General features: G+C 44.2%; 3 protein-coding genes across 4 annotated transcripts; 2 read left to right on the forward strand and 1 right to left on the reverse strand.

Moving 5' to 3' along the window:
• Positions 1–2,035: 2,035 nt before the first annotated feature.
• nanog (nanog homeobox) lies at positions 2,036–4,147 on the forward strand (the record flags this gene model as incomplete). Its single annotated transcript, XM_079181161.1, has 4 exons — positions 2,036–2,447; positions 2,953–3,335; positions 3,419–3,556; positions 3,785–4,147. 4 exons carry the CDS (start codon positions 2,036–2,038, stop codon positions 4,145–4,147), a joined length of 1,296 nt encoding a protein of 431 aa, XP_079037287.1.
• A 657-nt stretch (positions 4,148–4,804) lies between these two features.
• tm9sf1 (transmembrane 9 superfamily member 1) lies at positions 4,805–12,408 on the reverse strand. Of its 2 annotated transcripts, none has more exons than XM_079181596.1 (9): positions 12,272–12,408; positions 10,383–10,594; positions 9,455–9,586; positions 8,998–9,120; positions 8,511–8,869; positions 7,714–7,868; positions 7,319–7,504; positions 6,135–6,408; positions 4,805–5,859 (listed from the first exon to the last, which is right to left on the reverse strand). In XM_079181596.1, exons 2-9 carry the CDS (start codon positions 10,587–10,589, stop codon positions 5,466–5,468), a joined length of 1,830 nt encoding a protein of 609 aa, XP_079037722.1. In that variant the 5' UTR covers positions 10,590–10,594; positions 12,272–12,408; the 3' UTR covers positions 4,805–5,465. The 2 variants fall into 2 exon arrangements, with proteins under 2 accessions (XP_079037722.1, XP_079037721.1); XM_079181595.1 differs by having other exon boundaries at positions 10,383–10,597; positions 12,272–12,407.
• Positions 12,409–12,949: 541 nt separating this feature from the next.
• On the forward strand, positions 12,950–17,222 carry fen1 (flap structure-specific endonuclease 1). The gene is made up of 12 exons (XM_079181597.1): positions 12,950–13,012; positions 13,499–13,606; positions 14,008–14,110; positions 14,244–14,346; positions 14,541–14,604; positions 14,813–14,922; positions 15,318–15,454; positions 15,617–15,683; positions 15,825–15,956; positions 16,061–16,212; positions 16,619–16,733; positions 16,912–17,222. Exons 2-12 carry the CDS (start codon positions 13,525–13,527, stop codon positions 16,987–16,989), a joined length of 1,143 nt encoding a protein of 380 aa, XP_079037723.1. The 5' UTR covers positions 12,950–13,012; positions 13,499–13,524; the 3' UTR covers positions 16,990–17,222.
• Positions 17,223–18,427: the final 1,205 nt, after the last annotated feature.

Genomic DNA, 18,427 nt, shown 5'->3' on the forward strand with positions numbered 1-18,427 from the left:
GACTGTAATGTAATGTAATCCTGTAACTTGAGGAGAGAAAGAGGCCAAATTCAGCTTTAGTTTGGTAGATGTAACGCCGGGTAATCCGTATTTACTGCTACAGTTTAATAACAGGAGGGAAAGAAAATCTTCCAAGGTTTATGTAGTGGCAAAACAAAAGATTTCCAGTCAAACCATAATTGAGTAAAATGATTGTGTCCCAATGCCTGCATACTCTAGCTTGTACACCCTGTCTCACAGCAGCAGCTGCGCCTCACATATACACTTGCAAAACACAGTCCAGCATGCATGGTCATCAAAGGCAAATCAGTTCCACATACCAGTGCTAATCAATGCACACCAGTTCACCCACCACCCCCGATACACACCTACCCCCACCCGTATGTCTCGGCTCAGACAAACACACCCTGTCCAGGCAGAGATCAGTAGAAATGCAAATGTCCAATTAGGCTCACTGTTCTCATCTCATTTCATCACTAACTGAAGCATTACCACGTCAATGCAGCCAGGGAGGGGGGAACACAAACAACCACCTGGAAGGTAACTGGTGGCTAACCTACATCATCTTTGTGAAAGGGATTGCTAATGAGGGTTAAAGCAGTTCACATCAGCACGTCCAACCCGCTGTACAGATTAGAGGGGTGTGGTGTGGGGTGGGGGTGGGGGGAGCAGTTGGGATTTGAAGCTAAAGGCTCCGTCTTTGAACACTTGCGTTCAAAGTGCAGAAATGATGAATCTTTTAAACCATGAGCCTACATGTGTTACACCTTCACGTGCAGCACTTTTAAACTACATATTCTGTTGAATACATTTTATGAAGTGGCTCCACTGCCTTAGATTTCTTTTTGAATTTCTCAATCATCAACAATCACTCTCTGATTCACAAGTATTAGCGGTTCATAAACTATTCATGCTTGAGACCCAAGATACTATATTTAGTCTATTGATCTGGGACTAATGCTTGTGAAAACATTATTAATTATGCCATTTGGGAAGTCGGATCGTGTCCATGGTTTAAAAAGCACTGAATCCTTATGTGCTTACAGGCCGCTTGGAAAGGTTATTTACTACAGTATTTTGTCACTAAGTTATGTGTTGTTAACCTGCTTGGTACAAAACCTTTCTGCTTGTAGATATCAGGGACAGGGAAGCTTGTTTTGTAAACCAATACAAATAAAAAATATCACATTTTCCTGAACTGCAAAGTGAGTTGCAACACCGCCCTTTCCTCATTGGCTGAAGGTGTGCTCCTGAAACAAAACACCACCAGTAGTAACTATCGGAGGTAATTGTGAGTAGTTTGATTAAACACAAATAAATAAGAATTTAGGAGTATACATAATGATATCAGCTGAAACAATGAAAAACAATGTTGACACACAATCACTCTTTAACACCGGGCCTTAAGATTAGTTAGATTAATCACCATGCAAGCTTATATTGTGCTTGAGTAGTGCATATACATTTTACATTTAAAGGATGACCACGAATCAATTCTCACACAATGTCAGTCTAATCCACAACAACTCGTGTGTAACGCTGTGTGACTTTTACACTGACTGAACTGTGGTGTTGGGACACCACTCGCCAAATATAAAGTAATTCCAGATATTCAGTGTATCTATAATCTTTAAAATATAAACTTGTAATATCAGTAGAGATTGGTGTAAAAGGAGTGGGCTACTTCGTTGGAGGTAGCGTTAACCCAGGTGGCCAATAAAATGCCATTACTGTAAGGTGAATTAAAGAGATTGGCTCACATAATGAGATTGGCCCACCTACGTCCCTGCCCACACCCAGCGTCACTATAAACAGCCTCTGAGGAGCTGCGCGCAATTTTTAAAGTGAGTCGGCGCGCTTGTTGAAACTGGGCAGCTCCGCGCTTACAGCTGTCGCTTCACATCTACGGGACTGTCCTGCTCTCAATTTTAAGCTATTTTAGGCTATAATACTCGAGCTTCTCTTGTAAGTAGTTTTTATTTTTGTGGCGTTTTTTGAGAAAAAAAACAACATTTTTATCCCGACGTACAGAGAAATGGCAGACTGGAAGGCACAGATCAGTTACAACTACAACCCCTCGTACCACGCCTACGCGTACGGGCTCGTGTATCAACCCGGACCGGAGCAAAGCCACGGGAACCTGACCAGCTGGGGCGAAGCCGGAGCGACTGATTTGAGCAACTACAACGCCGGGGTGACCCAGGCCTACTACGCCACCACCCAGAGAACCAGGGAAGAGTCGCCACCCCGCAGTCCGGAGCAGCACGCAGTGAGCGGCCACGGTCACTACCAGGGCTCCGGGGTGGTCTACCTCGGTGATAGCCAGCAGGCGGGCCGTCTGCGGCTGGCCGGACCTCACCGGGCTGCAGTGTACGATGGACGGACACAGGAGGTCAGGCGGGCCGGAAGCGATTCGACCAGTGACTCGGAGCCACACACCTCACCAAGTATGTGTTTCTAGCTAACGTTTTGAGCTAAGCTAGCATTTTCCAAAGACGCTAATGTTATTTGAACGCACAATATAAACCGTAACTTTTTTGTTAAGCTTTGAGTCGGTGCTTACATTACTCCATTGGCCGCCAAAGGCGAAGATTTCTTCCGCCAGAGTTGACCATGGCGTCCAATCCAGTGCCATCTTTATTTGAGAAGAGTTTAGAAAATATCCCGCCACTGAGTATCAGTGACGGTGGAAAAGCAAAATGGCGACATCTCGCGATAGAATGCGAGAATTGAAAAAAATAGTTTACATTATTTTTTGTTTTACTGTTGCACACAATGTTCTCTTTACAATGTAACAAACTTTCTTTATAATCTCTTAACTTAAGTATTGTCCTTGCAACATTTATGCCAATAAAGCATATTGACTAAATCTGATACTTTGTTAAATGCTCTGATCCATGTTGACCCTGTAGCTCACCCTGATCACCATTTGTCCCCCCCCCCTTCTCTTAGATTCATGGAGTTCTGGCAGCAGCAGAGAAGTAAGTCTCCCCCAGACGGACCCCGCCACCTGGGTGAAGAACGAGCTCGACGGCGAGGCAAGTGGCAGGAGCCCTGATCCCAGCGAGGAGGTCTCCGGCTCCCAAGTGGAGGAGCCGGGGACCTTCGCTGTCGGTGGGAACGAGGGCACCGACAACACTACCTCTCTACATGTACCGTCAACGGCCCCAAAGAAGCCATGCACTGCGGCTGTAAACACCCCGAAGGGAAAGGTGCGGGCAGCCTTCTCGGAGAGTCAGATGAATGCTCTTGTCCAGCGCTTCAGTGTTCAGAGGTACCTCACCCCGGCTGAAATGAAGAACCTGGCAGAACTGACGGGACTGACCTACAAACAGGTCAGTGAGAAGGTTATTTGACCACAACCACAGCAACGTGTCTCTGCACTTTCTGATCAGATCTCCCGTATCTTATTTTGTAGGTCAAGACTTGGTTTCAGAACCGAAGGATGAAGCTAAGGAGGCACCAGAAAGACACCAGCTGGGTGTCTGAGCGCTACAACAAAGGCAGCCCGCTACGTGGAAACATGTACCCCAACGTTCCCCCACATATGCCACCTGTAAGTATCACCATTTGCTCAAATGGTAAAGGCAGATCAAATCAGATCATTGTCCTGCTCAGGTTTCCTGTTAACTGATAACAAAGAAACAGCAGCTTGGACATAGAACAAGTCGTCCATAATGGAGGCCTAATCATAGTCAGATTATGGCTTTAAAGGCGAGACGAAACACAACAAAATTAGCTACTTTTGACTGAATTTAATACTAATTTGAGCCCCTTCTTTCAGTATCAGGGAGAAGTCCTGCCCCAGCTCAAGGAGCATTACAACCAGCACATGGAGGCGGCCTTCAAGAAGACGACCCCCCAGAACATGGCCTTCTATCTGGCTGCTATGGGCTCTGCCGCTGGATCTGCTGGCTACCCCTCCTGGTCCCCCGGCTCGTCCCAGGCCGCAATGCCCTCCAGGCCCCAGATGGCTGGCTGGTCCATGCCCCCTGGTGGCAGCCACTATGAATACAGCCACAGCGTCTTCCACTCAGCCAGCGGCGCGTCGGCAAATAACGCCGGACAGGACACGAGCTTAGACGGGGAGCCCGTCAACAGCCACGGGCCCTTGAACATGTCCATGGCGAACAATGGCAGCCAGTAGTCGGTGTGGAGCTGCGTATAAGCCTTTCTGTAAAAGTTACCCAGAAGTCGTCTTTGTTAATCATGCTTCCTGACTGATGTTTGTAATTTAGGTCATTTTTGCATGGCTGGGTGTACATAAGCCTTGTTCATACTCCTGTTCAAAAGTAGTTTCCCTTTTTGACTTTATCCCTTTATTTTTATATGCAACTATTTAATGTATGTTCGTGTGTTCTTTGCGCTTTTTGATACAAGATGGGTCCACGTTGGATGCAGTCATTGTATTGCGTTGGGTTTTTTTGGAACCCTTTTAAGGCAAAGTACTGATACAGATCTGATGTGCACACATACTTTTTGTATAAATACAGGTTCGCTTGGCAAGTTTGTTTTGAAGTTTTTTTTAGGGCTTGGCATTAACATTTAGGTATTGCTATTATTGATTATTAATGACGTGCTTGTGATGTAACCAGGGTTTTTGGAAAAATGTTTAATATGCAAGCTATCAAGGCTAATGAGGCAGTATGTCAAAATTGGCAATAACGCACCCAGAAGCTTGACTATAAATGAAACATTTTTGGTGAATGTAATACATGCTCATTTGCCTGTACAAGAAGTTTGGAACCTTTTTATAATAGAATCCAAGGAAAAATAAAATCACCCCAGAGCTGTTTGCTGGCAATATTGTATTAAAAAGCATTTTATTGAAAAGACTATTTACATCAGAGACTGAGTCAATGGTGACAATAGAGTACAATAACAATATTGCTACCAACATTCTCAAAATGCTCTTTATTCTACAACGCATCATTCCTCTTACTCACTGCAGGCCCTCCGTGGAGCTTCACAGGGCCAGTTCAAAACATACGTTTTATATTCTATTTGAAAATTGTGAGCCGGGGCGAGTATGATGACAAGTAAATAACACTTGCACTGCTGCATAAATAATCCAAACTACTGTATGAGTCAGTGGCTCACTGGTGTAACGTGGGAAATGAAGGCTAGATCCTGCCATGCCTCGATGGACCGCGAAGTAGGACATAGAGCAGTGGATGGCACTACATCATACAATGATTACATCCAATCGTTGACATATCGCATACATTTTACCCAGCCACTCCTTAATGAAAGCAACCATCCCTTTGTACCAAAATAACCCATTTAATCCTTAAATACAAGGTAAAAACAACCAACGATCCCTTATTACAACAATGACAGTTAAATAAAGGTAAAGGCCCCTGTGTCTCCTCCCTCATTAGAGATGTGTGTTTTGTATGACTGAAAGCAAAAGAGGATAAGGAGGATTGTGTGCTATGAGGAAGTGTTTGTTTATCGCTGCGTGTCTAGTCCATCTTGAGGCTCCGGTAGATGTAGCGAATGAACGCCAGCGAGGCCCAGAACGACACGCTGCCCAGCATCAGGGAGAAGACCATCGCCGTGAGCAGAGAGTAGCCGAAGAACTCGGTGCTCTGCACCAGGCCGCTCATAGACGACCGGTTCCGGTAGTAGAAGACGGAGTAGACGAAGATGAAGAGGCCGGTGGAGCCGGTGCTCAGGACGCTCCGCCACCACCACCGGTAGTCCTCGCCCGACAGCAGGAAGTAGGTGAGCGCGACCGAGATGCAGGCGCCCACTGAGAGGAGGATGGCGAAGACGCACAGCAGGATGCCGTACAGGGTGTAGTACTCTCTGCCCCAGACCGTGGCGAAGATGTAGTACAGCTCCACTGAGATGGCACTGAGGGAGGACATTGATAGGAAGGAGGAATGAGTGTGTAGAAAATGGCATTCTGTCTGTACTTACATTTATTTTTGGATGAATCCTAAATACTGAATAATTCATATTAACTGTTGAATAAAGATTTGGAGTGTGACGCTCTTTTTTTAATCTTAATCTTATATTTAATCCATTCACTTCTCCGCTTTATGACTATGAAGAGGCGGGGGGCTTAATGCCATTGAATTCCCCCTTTTGATCGAAGCACCTCTTTTCCACACATGAAGACACCTCACCTGAATGGCAGGAAGCCGCCGATGGCCATGTGCACGGCCGTGTGTTTGTACCAGGGCTGTGTCGGGATCTGCCGGGCGATGTTGCGCGTGCGACAGGGCGCCTGGAAGCTGCCGGCTCGGTTCTTTCCCACAATGCCGCCGATGACGGTGAGCGGGAAGCCCACCAGCACCCAGGCACCCAGAATGAGGAGCACGGTGGTGGCCGGCAGGGCCTGAGTGGAGCCGCTCCACCAGTGGATCGAGTTCACAACACTCCACGTCAGGAACAGAGGAGCTGCGGGAATGAAGGACGGCCATTGTTTTTAGTCATTCTAGATCATTCTTTGAGAAAACCACGTTTTATGTGCCAGGGGGCATTTTCTCTTTTCAAACAACTTCCTTCACCTGGAACCAGTGCAAATGCAAAGTGTGAATGCTGGGAATGCATAATGGATAAATTAATACATTATTAACTGAGTAGAATAGCATTGTCACATTGTACAGAACACTAATGAAGACTGCCATAATACACTAGCGGTGCTCTTACCTATCCAGCTTGTTCCTTTAGAAATATCACTATGAAAATCTATAAAAGCGCTAAAAGCTCTTAGACCTGTGTGAAATAAATCCAGTTTCTCTTCTAAATGTTAGAAGCTCACAGCTAAAGTCTGTGTGAACAATAGCACTGTAAATAAATTTTCTTGAGGAAATGTGTCATTAAGTTTCATATTGACAAATGGTCAAAAACAATATAACTACAGTTTGTAAATGATTTTATTTCACTGTAAGAAGTTACAACCGACAGAATGCAAAATAACACTTCTTAAAGACAGTAACGTAAAAACCTCAATTGAAATTCATCAGTATGAATTAGTTTTTCAATTCAAACTTCAATTTGATTAACTTATTTTGAATTTTGCATCAATGAATATAAATAAATGAAATTTGCTCAGAGGAAAAGTGTGAGAGCAGTGATGAGAAACGGGGGGAAATTAAGCGGAAACTAACCATGGATGGATGGACATGAATAGATACAAAAGCATCAAGCTATTGGCGGTGAGGAGATCATCTGAATCCATTACAGGCACATTCAGTGAAGTTGTTTCACACTTCAGTACAAGTTCTCTATGAACTTTCCCACCCTGCCGCTCTTACACACACACACACAGTGTGCCGTGATCCCAAAACCTTCGTATCGCACTCACCGGAGAAGAGCGACGAGGTGAGGATGATGTTCCACACCCAGCGCTGGCCGTTGATCTGCGTGTAGAAGCTAGAGGACACGTAGCCGGACACACAGCTGGTCAGAGCGTACAGCACGATAGCTGTGGAGTTGATGGAGCCATGGCGATGCACATTGAACATCCCCAGCAATGCCATTAAGATGATTCCTATCGCAGTCAGGAGACATTTCAGTGATCAGACTCCTGTGTGCGAGGCCTGTACATATGACCTTTTGTAGTAGAAAAACTCAGAACTAGTGCGCTCAAGTTTCAAACAGAAACAATGACAGTCCCTGACACGGTTTTGGATTTTAACAGCCTTGCGTGTGACCACGTTGAGCCGCTATGTTTGGGTGTATTTGAGGATGCATGCTCACCTGTGGCAAGGGTAAGGAACTGAGCGCCCACTCCCAGCACGGCACACAGCAGGCTTTTGTACGGGGGAAACCTGAAGACATCCGTGTGTATGATCTTCCAGCCGTTGTCTCCCTGGTCCAGATCATCACAGCCGCCCTCTTCCTCCACGTTGTACCTGCAGGTGAAGGAAAAAAAAACGGTTCACCCACGATGTCATCACGTACCCGACGAGTAGGAGTCACCCACACAAGTTTCTGCTTAGTTCCAGATGAAACGTATAAAAACGTAGAAGTTTAAAACTGTTTACATCCTGATCTCAGCTAGTATTAATAGACCGTACAATTATGGCTGCAACTACTGACTATTTTTTATCATCGACCAATGTGTTTGATATCTTTTCAACTAATCAATTGATTGTTTAGTCCATAAAATGTAAAAACAAAACCAAAAAAACGGAACATTTCTTTAAAAATACCTAGATCCCAGGTGGATGTTTTCTAATAGCTTGTTTTGGTAGACAGGAAAAGTAAAAACTAAAATATCTAATTAATCACATAAAAAGCAGCAGATCCTCACATTTCAGCGGTTTGAAATTGTCAAAATTACCATAAATTGGTTTTCTGTTGGTTGACTAATCTGTTATTGCATTGTTAAACAAATAAAACCTCTGGTAACTATATTAAAGATACTTTAACAGCCTTGACCTTTTTAGTTCTAAACTCTAAGATTATATTTAACACCCAAAGTGATGCTGGTTTGTTCTTCACTATAAACTTTCATATTAAAGACAGTTTCCCATACATTGGCCCTGACTGACCTGGCAAAGTCATTCTTCAGGACCCGCATGAGGATGATGATGACGAAGCCCAGCAGCAGCACCACCAGCACCAGCGAGTTAATAATGGAGAGCCAGTGGATCTCCAGCGTCTTGGGGAAGAACGAGTAGTCTCGGAGACGCTCGGCTCTCCGGCCGTGAGGCAGAGAGGACTCGAACCAGCGCACGCTGTAGGTGTGGGTGACCGTCAGGCTGCCTCCACCCACCCCGACTCCACCCACCGCCGCACCCGCCCCCTCCTCCAGGGGAACAGGTTTGACGTCTTTCACTGAAACATTGGCGAAGATCACCGAGTCGCCGTTGTACTCGATGTTGAAGTCGAGGTGGGTCCACAAACCCACCTGGTGGAGGGGAGAGAAGAAGGGCAGGGACACAGATGAAGACGGAACAAGAGAACAAGAGAAAAAGAAAGAAGATCCAACGTACAACACATCTTACACAAAACCCTCGGGAGCACCAAGAGGTTTACCTTGTGGCTGTGAGGCAGGAAGCCGCTCTCCTCTATGTATCCCACAAACCCCCAGATTGGAACTTCATCCAGGACAAATTCAAAGTAGAACAGCTCCTCGATGGCCTCACGAAGTTCGTCCACCTGACACACACAGAACATATCCAGGATCACACCCCGTGTGTTCTTAAGGGCCACGGCCTTATTATTCTTAAACTACATTACAATAGACTAGCATACTCAAGAGAAGCACTTTCTGAGGAAATGTTAAGCAAGGATAACAAAAGGTAGTTTCAGAAAAGGGTCTTGCAACATCTACCACCCAGTGATCAATTGACATACAGTCGTTTCAATTCAAGTTTAAGCTCTTTAATGAATTGTAAACAGTTTAAAACGCAGAGTATTGAAGCTCAACCATAGACATCTGGTAGTACACAGTGTTAAGTTCAAACTATCCCGGCCTTGTGTAAATAAATACCTGTTTCTCTGAAAGTGTGAGCTTGCAAAGGGTCTTTTTCTCCACGTTCTCTTTGAATCGGATGTAATATATTGACTCTGCCATCCTGTCACCGTCCAACACTTCTCCCAGACTCAGGGACTTGTGGTGCACCTGAAGAAGAAGAAGAAGGGGAGGCGTTACAATATGATCAACAGAGCCTTAAGAAGCAGCACAAAGCACGAGTTGGTCACAATTCTGTGAGCAAGTGATTACAAAACAGCACATAGAGCGGTGAGGGAGTTATAGCCGGACAACTGAAAACAGAAACACACTTCATCACTGCATGCTTGGTGTTGAAGTACCATATCCCATAACGGTGGGTAATAAGTTACTGCTGTTGTAAATTTGGGTCTCACTGCTACCGACCGCACTTTGAATAATGACTTTTCTTCAAGACCATGACTGATTTATTAATAAACCCTAAACAAAAGGGAAAATCTCTCTACAGCAAAATGTGGTATACATTATATAACCTGGGTATATTATTTCTATTCAAGTGTCAAAAATTTGATTTAACACATTTTTATAGCAAAATAACACCAATTTCTCTTCCTGTAAAAGGTTAATTTTTCCATTCTGTATTCATTAAAAAGGGTTAATAGATTTTGTGACACTCCAACCAAGGCCTCTTCAGTGAAGTCCCCCAAAATGTCTCAAATAAAGTCCCTCTCAATGCTACGTCCTGCTCACAAGGAAACACATGCACACAGGAACAAACGCCATCTTAAGAGTCATTTCTAAAAATTATCTTATGACAACATCTACATTTCATGGTCAGATGGAAATACAGTGCGTTTCAGATAAAAGACTGTGTCATCCTTACATAAGTGACTACATTTAGCATGACAAAGCAATCTCCAGTTTCTTTGTGGACTTCAGAACAGTGAAACGGAACAAAAACACTGACCTTCTCCGGCCTGCAAACAGGCAGGGTGTAGTAGTGATATGTCTCCTGGGGGTTATGATAAGGGCCCACTTTGTTGACATAGAGAGTCACGTTGTCCCCCTGCTTGTAGCCCAATGCCCAGCCTGAGAACAAGCACAGGATCAAGACGCAGTGCAGGCCCATCGTCCTCTGGCAGCCACCTGGCAGGTGTCCTGTTCCGCACTGCATAACCTCTGCTGCAAAGATCGGACAGTTCGTGAGGGACAGCAGGTGCGACGTTAAACCAGACGGTCTGTCCTGTGACTTAAATGTACGCCTCTTGTATAAAGTCAAGAAATGAGGTCATGCCCATGCCAGTTAGATCTGATGAGTTATGTGACAAGTGGAGAATTTTATGCAACGTCACTCCCTCAACGTTTTACCAAAGGCAGCGGAGAACTGAGACGCTGTGTAACCGCCATGAGTTACAATGTATTTCATCAGTTGGATCAGTCGACGGGGGGGGATTTCAACAGAATTAAAGAATTAAATGAGCTCCGTCGGCTTTTATCCGTCTGTTATGAGTTTTGGAGACACAAACTGACATTTCCTAAAGATGTTATTTTGTTAATACTACAAGGGTCCCCTTAGAATTCCTGAGTGGGATTTTGCTTTACAATTTTAAAATGTATTGGAAACATATTGTGCCCAGAGCATGCTAACATCGCATGCTAATATTCATGAAAGGGAAACGATGACGTTGCAGTAGAGTGTGATGCTACAACGCTATTGGTCCTTTTTTATTTATTTTAGGAAAGTCCTGTATCAGCAGCAAGTAGGCCAACTAATTAAAAACTGATGACCTATCATTCTATTATTTAAAAGAAATAATTTAGCCATACAAATTCTGTCCCCAACCTCACAAAGCACAGCCGGTCTCATCACTTCTGGGCTGTATAAAAGAGAATATAAGAGGTTGATCCAAAGTCAGAACTGATGTAGCATCTACTGGTGAAATGTCACCGCGACGCAACATGCACCAGATGTCTGTATACTGCAGTTTTAATGCAATTACAATCCAGTTGATAACAATTTCTGTTCTGTGTTGTGCATCCGCATGCTGACTTTCAGGGTTAACATTGAGGAAAAAGTTAGACTGTTTGGTTTCAATAGGGGTGCATGTGTAGGATGGTGCATGTGAAGGATGGTGCATGTGCATGTGAAGGATGGTGCATGTGAAGGATGGTGCATGTGCATGTGAAGAATGGTGCATGTGCATGTGAAGAATGGTGCATGTGAAGGATGGTGCATGTGCATGTGAAGAATGGTGCATGTGAAGAATGGTGCATGTGCATGTGAAGGATGGTGCATGTGCATGCCAGATGGTGTGCATACTGTTCTCACACTAAAATGTGGATTTAGCTGGTTTCTGACCAGAGTTGGAACTGGCCTGGGTATGCTCTCTGTGGGGAATCAGCTAAAAAGGGGAAGCCTCAAGAAGCTAACCACTTGTCAATTATCTTCTGTTATGCCCCCCTATACCTATGTTTCCCCCCAGAACCCTGTACGTTTACAGACAGGATTCAACACATAACTATATCAGCTGGACCAGTGACAACAGCAGCAACTGATGACTTTAGCCAAACCAGCCGTGCTTTTATAAACTCTTTTATAAACTCTTTGTACTAACATCTAGTGAGTTAGCTAATCGCTAAATTGACTATTTCCTACTGCACTGCAACTCCTACGTGTCTGTCAGTATCCATGTAAAGAGACGTGAAAGTAGGGCCTCACTGATTCATGAAAAACAAACAACTTATCTCCATCAACGCTGCTTATTTCCAAAGAGACACGGTGCATTTTCGTGTTCAGTCCCGACTCACAAAGACAGAGAAAGACTACAGGCAAGAAGTTAGAAAAATCTGCGCTACCGGCGGTATGGCTGCTCCTTCAGTTCCGATGCTGCAGATCCTGCAAAACCCGTCGGTCCACCGTATCCCTCGGACTCCAGGCCCCGACAGTCTCCGCTCCGCTCCGATGTGCGCCGATGCTGGAGCTCAATGTAAAGATTGAACGCCACAGCTAAACATCTCTGGAATCCTCGATGCGAGGCACCGACGTGTTATGCATTCATTGCGATCGTACCCGGGTACATCGAGTACTTTCATTGACACACGCGAAAGCGAAGAAGAGAGGTCCGACTCCACGTCACCTTAAAAAATAAAAAATAAGGACGACTCCGTGGAGTTTTCCGGAGTGGGCGGAGAAACCAAAACACACCTCCGACGTTACCGGTTATTCGCAGCCCGTAAAATGTTCCTCTCACACACCACTTGAAATTAACGTGGGTTTTGTTACGCCTTAACCGAAATCCAACATTAAACCCGTTTGAGCGACTACATAAGCCACTCTATTATTTTTGCTGTATTGACCGGATTTCCTTCAACCTCAATGAACCAATCGGAAGCCCTTCCAGCACTTCCTTGTTAGAACCCAGACCTGGTTAATCAAACCTGCACCATCGATGCGCAGTTGTGCGGCGTCTTCAACGATGCCATCATCGATAGATTGATAGGTGATGTCTGTTATTTGATTTCCCGCGAAAGAGACGCAATTCCTCGCGCCCGAGACGCTGGGACAAGTGTGCAAAGCCGAGTGTTAAACCCTTACTGGTGAGTTGAACACAGTTAAACGGTGTAAACCCTAATTCAGCATGTAAATGATAGCGACGGTACTATTGCTGTCCACTAATAGCATGTACATGATGAATAAATCAGACGTTGTTTATGTGTTAGCCCCCCAACTGAAGCTCTGTGCAGCAAAGCTATTTGCCAGGACACGTTGTGTACAACAACCCAATCTTCCCTTTAAAGCTGACCGTTTAATTTGGAGGTCTTTCACTGTAAATCCACACTCTAATAGCAATCTGACATTATGTTTAGCTGTTACCAGGAGCTAGTGTTTAATTCGGCATGCGTCCGACGAAGCAGCACACATGTAAAAAAGTGTTTACAACATGTAAACACTTTTAAAACCGACTCGTGCGTTGCTGTCTCTTGTTGGGGGACTTCAAGTCTCGTGTACCAGTTATTGGGGCCCCGACAAAGTGTGCTTTTCCTGATAATATAATAAATAATAGTTATTTCATTGTTTTTCAGACTTTGGTGATTTTCAGACCAACACAATGGGAATTCATGGACTTGCTAAGCTGATTGCGGACCAGGCCCCTGGTGCCATCAAAGAGCAAGACATCAAGAACTACTTTGGTAATTGTCACAGGGCCCTTCCTCTGCAAACTGATGATGATGATGATGAGGCCTGCATATGAAATATTATTGAGATCAGATGAAAGGTTAATTATCTCATTTGGGCACATTGGATCAATTCTGTTTTCTATGATATTGAAATACAATAAAGATGATAAGAAGATCATTGTGTGCAGTGAGTTCCAGTCAGACCACACTGTGCATCTTTTACCTAATGCAGGTCATGCTGAACTTATGGGTGAACCAACGAATCTTATGTACTTTCTTTACTTTATAATATAGCGAATGAGGGCTTGCATGAAAACCAGTTTAGATGGCATTAAGTAGAATAACTTAATGCCCTTGTTCTGATAACCACTGCTGTTAGATAATTAGCTAACTGCTTTTCTGAACTTTTGCAGGCCGTAAAATTGCTATAGATGCCTCCATGTGCATCTACCAGTTCCTGATTGCAGTGCGACAGGACGGTAACGTTCTGCAGAATGAGGATGGCGAGACGACGAGGTGAGAGACCCCCCCCCCCCCCACTTTAGGCTGTGAAGTCATAGTAGGACACACATAAGAGATACGGTAGCTCTTGGATTGCTCCAAGATCAGGTAGCTATATTTTTCTCACCCGTTTGCTCTTTTCCCTCAGCCACCTGATGGGAATGTTCTACCGGACGATCCGCATGCTGGAATATGGCATCAAACCCGTGTACGTCTTTGACGGCAAGCCCCCACAGCTCAAGTCAGCAGAGGTGAGTGTGGGCTCCGACCTCGCTGTAGTCTTGTTCCCCTGTATCTCAAACAATGTAGTCAGAACTGTTGACGTTGGCGTTGAGTGTTACACTGTAATTTGTTATTGAAATAATGACTTTTTGTAAGCTACGTCATCTGTCTCTCGTTTTATCTTCCTCTCACTCCGTCTTTGCTCTTCTTGTCTCACCCCCAGCTGGAGAAGAGAGGGGAGAGGAGGGCAGAAGCGGAGAAGATGCTCGCTCAGGCTCAGGAACTGGGTACCGTTGATGCTTTTTAACACTTGAGTTCACAATACTCCTTGTTGGTGCCGGTCTGGCTTTACGGTGCCGTGTTTACGGCCCCGTAAACCAATGAGATCAGTCTAGATATGTATTATACGATGAGCTGTAATTACATCGTAGAGATTGTGAAAAAGACGTTTTACTTTTGTTAAAATGTCTGCAAAACTGGTTTGTCTCAACCCAGGGGAACAAGAGAATATTGACAAATTCTCCAAGCGTCTGGTAAAAGTCACCAGACATCACAACGATGAGTGCAAGAAGCTGCTGACCCTGATGGGAGTGCCCTACGTTGAGGTCAGATCGTCTCTCACTTCGCTACTCTTGCTTACTTTAAGAATATTTTTATTGACGTTGATTTTGCGAACTAGTTTCGAGGACTTTTCCCCAAAACTTGTCAGAATAGGTTTTAAATATGCAAAGTGTACTTTTAAAATTTCAACTGCAACCTTCTTTTTTTTTTTTTTTTGTATTGCACCACAAGAAAAGACATTTTCATGAACTGCAATTCGCAAAAATAGTTGTATTTTTGTTGTCCCTTTGATATCTAAACAGGAATGCCCTCACACGCAATACAATCTGGAGCAATGAAGGATTCACTTTGAAGTTACTGTACAATGAAATGTCTCCTGCTCTACTGTTTGCCTGGCAACTAAGCTAAGAAATGTAATTTGATGCGTTTTGTATTGAAGGCTCCGTGTGAGGCGGAGGCCAGCTGTGCCGCTCTGGTTAAAGCCGGGAAGGTGTTTGCCACAGCAACAGAGGATATGGATGGACTGACCTTTGGGACAAATGTCCTGCTCAGACACCTCACCGCCAGCGAAGCAAAGTAATGCAGTTACTCCATCGTCCCTTTCCACTGCTGGGCTCTGTAGCAGAGACATTCTGATGGCTATTGATGTAACCTGTGAATTAATCCTATTTCTGTACTTAATGATGATAACATTCAATCTCTCTCTAATCTCACTATCAAGATATTTATTTGTTTTAGGAAACTTCCCATCCAAGAGTTCCACTTCAGTCGCATCCTGCAGGACATCGGCCTGACCAATGAACAGGTACAGTTTCTGTCTGACTTTGAGAAACATGCAGCACGTTATCTATCCCTTAGAACTGTAAGAGCTGTGGGAAATGTACTGCAGGGACATTTCTGCCTTCCTTGCATTAACTACTCCCAATCTTTCCGCGGTCCATCCCAGTTCATCGACCTGTGTATTCTGCTGGGCTGCGACTACTGTGGCACCATCAAGGGAATTGGCCCCAAGAGAGCCATCGACCTGATCAAACAACATGGCTGCATTGAGGAGATCCTAGAAAACATTGACTCCAGCGTGAGTTGATGTGTGCTGCGATCCAGACGTTGGGGCAGCTAAACAAAGGGCGGGGGGGGGTGAGTTTGGTTCTGATTCTTTGTGTCTTGTGTGCCTTCATGCAGAAGCACCCTGCTCCAGAGGACTGGCTCTACAAAGAGGCCAGGGGTTTGTTTCTGAAGGCAGAAGTGGTGGATTGCTCCACAGTGGAGCTGAAGTGGAGCGAGCCGGATGAGGACGCTCTGATCCAGTTCATGTGCAACGAGAAACAGTTCAGGTGAACCACCAGCAGACTCGTCTCAGAACTTCTCCCTTTCTTGCGTTGATGATCCTCGGTTGTTGAAATATAACCAGTCAAACTGGTTCGACAACATCCAACCACTAGGCTGCACTGCTGGCCACGTAGAGGCTGCGTTTATGGTTCCAGCATCACTTGAGCACACATCCCTCTCTACATATAGTATCAGGTTCATAGTCCATAATAAAGCTTATTTATGACGGGCTCTTTACAGTGAACCCTGACGGTTGTTTTGTTACTTTCCATCTTCTTTTGCTGCTTTTAGATGCTTGTTTCTAATGCTGAGAACAGAAATGATGGGAGGTTCAGCTGGAAATAACATTGTACATAGGATGACACGACATTTTGTTTGCATGAATTAATTTATTTGCGTATGTGTACACAGTGAGGACAGGATGCGCAACGGCTGTAAGAAGATTTTGAAGAGCCGACAGGGCAGCACACAGGGACGACTGGACTCTTTCTTCTCTATCACTGGATCTCTGTCCTCCAAACGCAAGGTACATTTAGAACGACTACAGTGCAGCTGTGTGTTTCCAAAATGATGAGATGATTAGACTTGAGCTGTTTTGATGCCAGCGAATGTTGTCAAATTGTCTTTTTCTTACACCAATTTGATGTTGTACATCTTCTGAATGTTGGACTCATCCTTTTCCATTTCTTTTGCCTTACTTTTAGGAACCGGAGCTTAAAGGATCAGCAAAAAAGAAGCAGAAGACAGGAGCCACGCCGGGCAAATTCAAGAAGGGGAAATAGACGCTACACAGGACTCCTTGTTTGTTTTGGGGAAGTAACTGTTAGACGTGAGGAACACCTACTAAATAAAGAATATAGAAACAAACGTAGAGCTCCAGGTCACGCAGGAGGAAGCTCTGCAACACAATGAGAGGTTGTGTGTGTGATGATTAGTTCAGCTGAACAACTGTGTTTATACAAGACCAAAAAAAACAGTTTGTGTTTTATTAAAGTGTGTGTTCTGTTATTGAATAAAAATAATGACGTTTTTTTTAACGCAATGTGTTATTAGCGTTTTGAATTATTATGGTTATTATTCTGGCCGGCACGGCAAGTTTTTGTGTTCTTCCAGGCCACAGCCAAGAGTCCTATACCACACACACACACACACACACACACACACACACACACACACACACACACACACACACACACAGAATCAACTCAACTGGTCCACAGCCGCACGCAGACTGAAGACAAACAGCACTATGTGTATATGTATAGGCAACGGCATAATTTAAACAGGATGGACCATAAAGAAGAATTAAATAATGTATTATAGGGAAATAAGAGCATATCTCTCTGAAATCCTTGACTCCTGTTTCCATTAGCTTCATATGGTTGAAATATTTCTAAGTCTCAACACAGACAACTAAGAATAAGAAAATAAGTCGTATTCATAACTGACAAAATAACTAGTTGTCTCATACTGTGGAAAGCCCACGTTCCCCTTCAGAGAATATGGTTTTATATGTGAGGTATTCATACAGTGCAAAGAGTCTATGTACTGAAATGACAAATCAAGACTTGTTTTTGTTCCCTGGATTAATAGTGCATTAATAATAATCCACAGGAGGACATCACATTCACTGCAGGTCAACTAAAATTCAATGTACATGCTATTCATCGAGGCAGATACGTTTAGCCGTTGACCCTCTGAATGTGATGAGAAATCTTTGGGTTTATCTGTGTGGCTTATCAACCGGACTAATAAGGAGAAGTGGTGGAGGGTAAGGCATGTACTCCTCAAACGCCAACGCCAACGCCCTCAAAAAATGATTGTTTTTTACTAAAAAAAGATGCTCACTAAAACAGATGTGTGTCGTATCTGGAAATAGAAATGTTCGTGAATCAAACCAATTTACATTAAAATGTACATATGCATCCAGAGACGGCACTGGTGTGCCTGTCTGACAGTGGATAATGAAATATTCCACATAAAGAAGACAGGGCATACAGAGTCGTGTGATAAAAATACAAAACGGATATGAGCAGTAAGTATGAGAACTGCTTGCTTCTCTGTACAGCTGCAGAAATTCAGATCATGTGATATCTAACAGCTGTATATCAGCTTATGAGGTTTCAAAAGGTATTTTTGTCTTGCAATGGCGAAATAAGGTGTTTGGTATCTTGGCTGTATTTTGACATTCGTGGAAGTTCCTCCATTGCAGCACTTCGC

This window comes from Pholis gunnellus (assembly GCF_910591455.1).
Source record: "Pholis gunnellus genome assembly, chromosome: 20".
In the NCBI taxonomy this organism is placed as follows: Eukaryota; Metazoa; Chordata; class Actinopteri; order Perciformes; family Pholidae; genus Pholis; species Pholis gunnellus.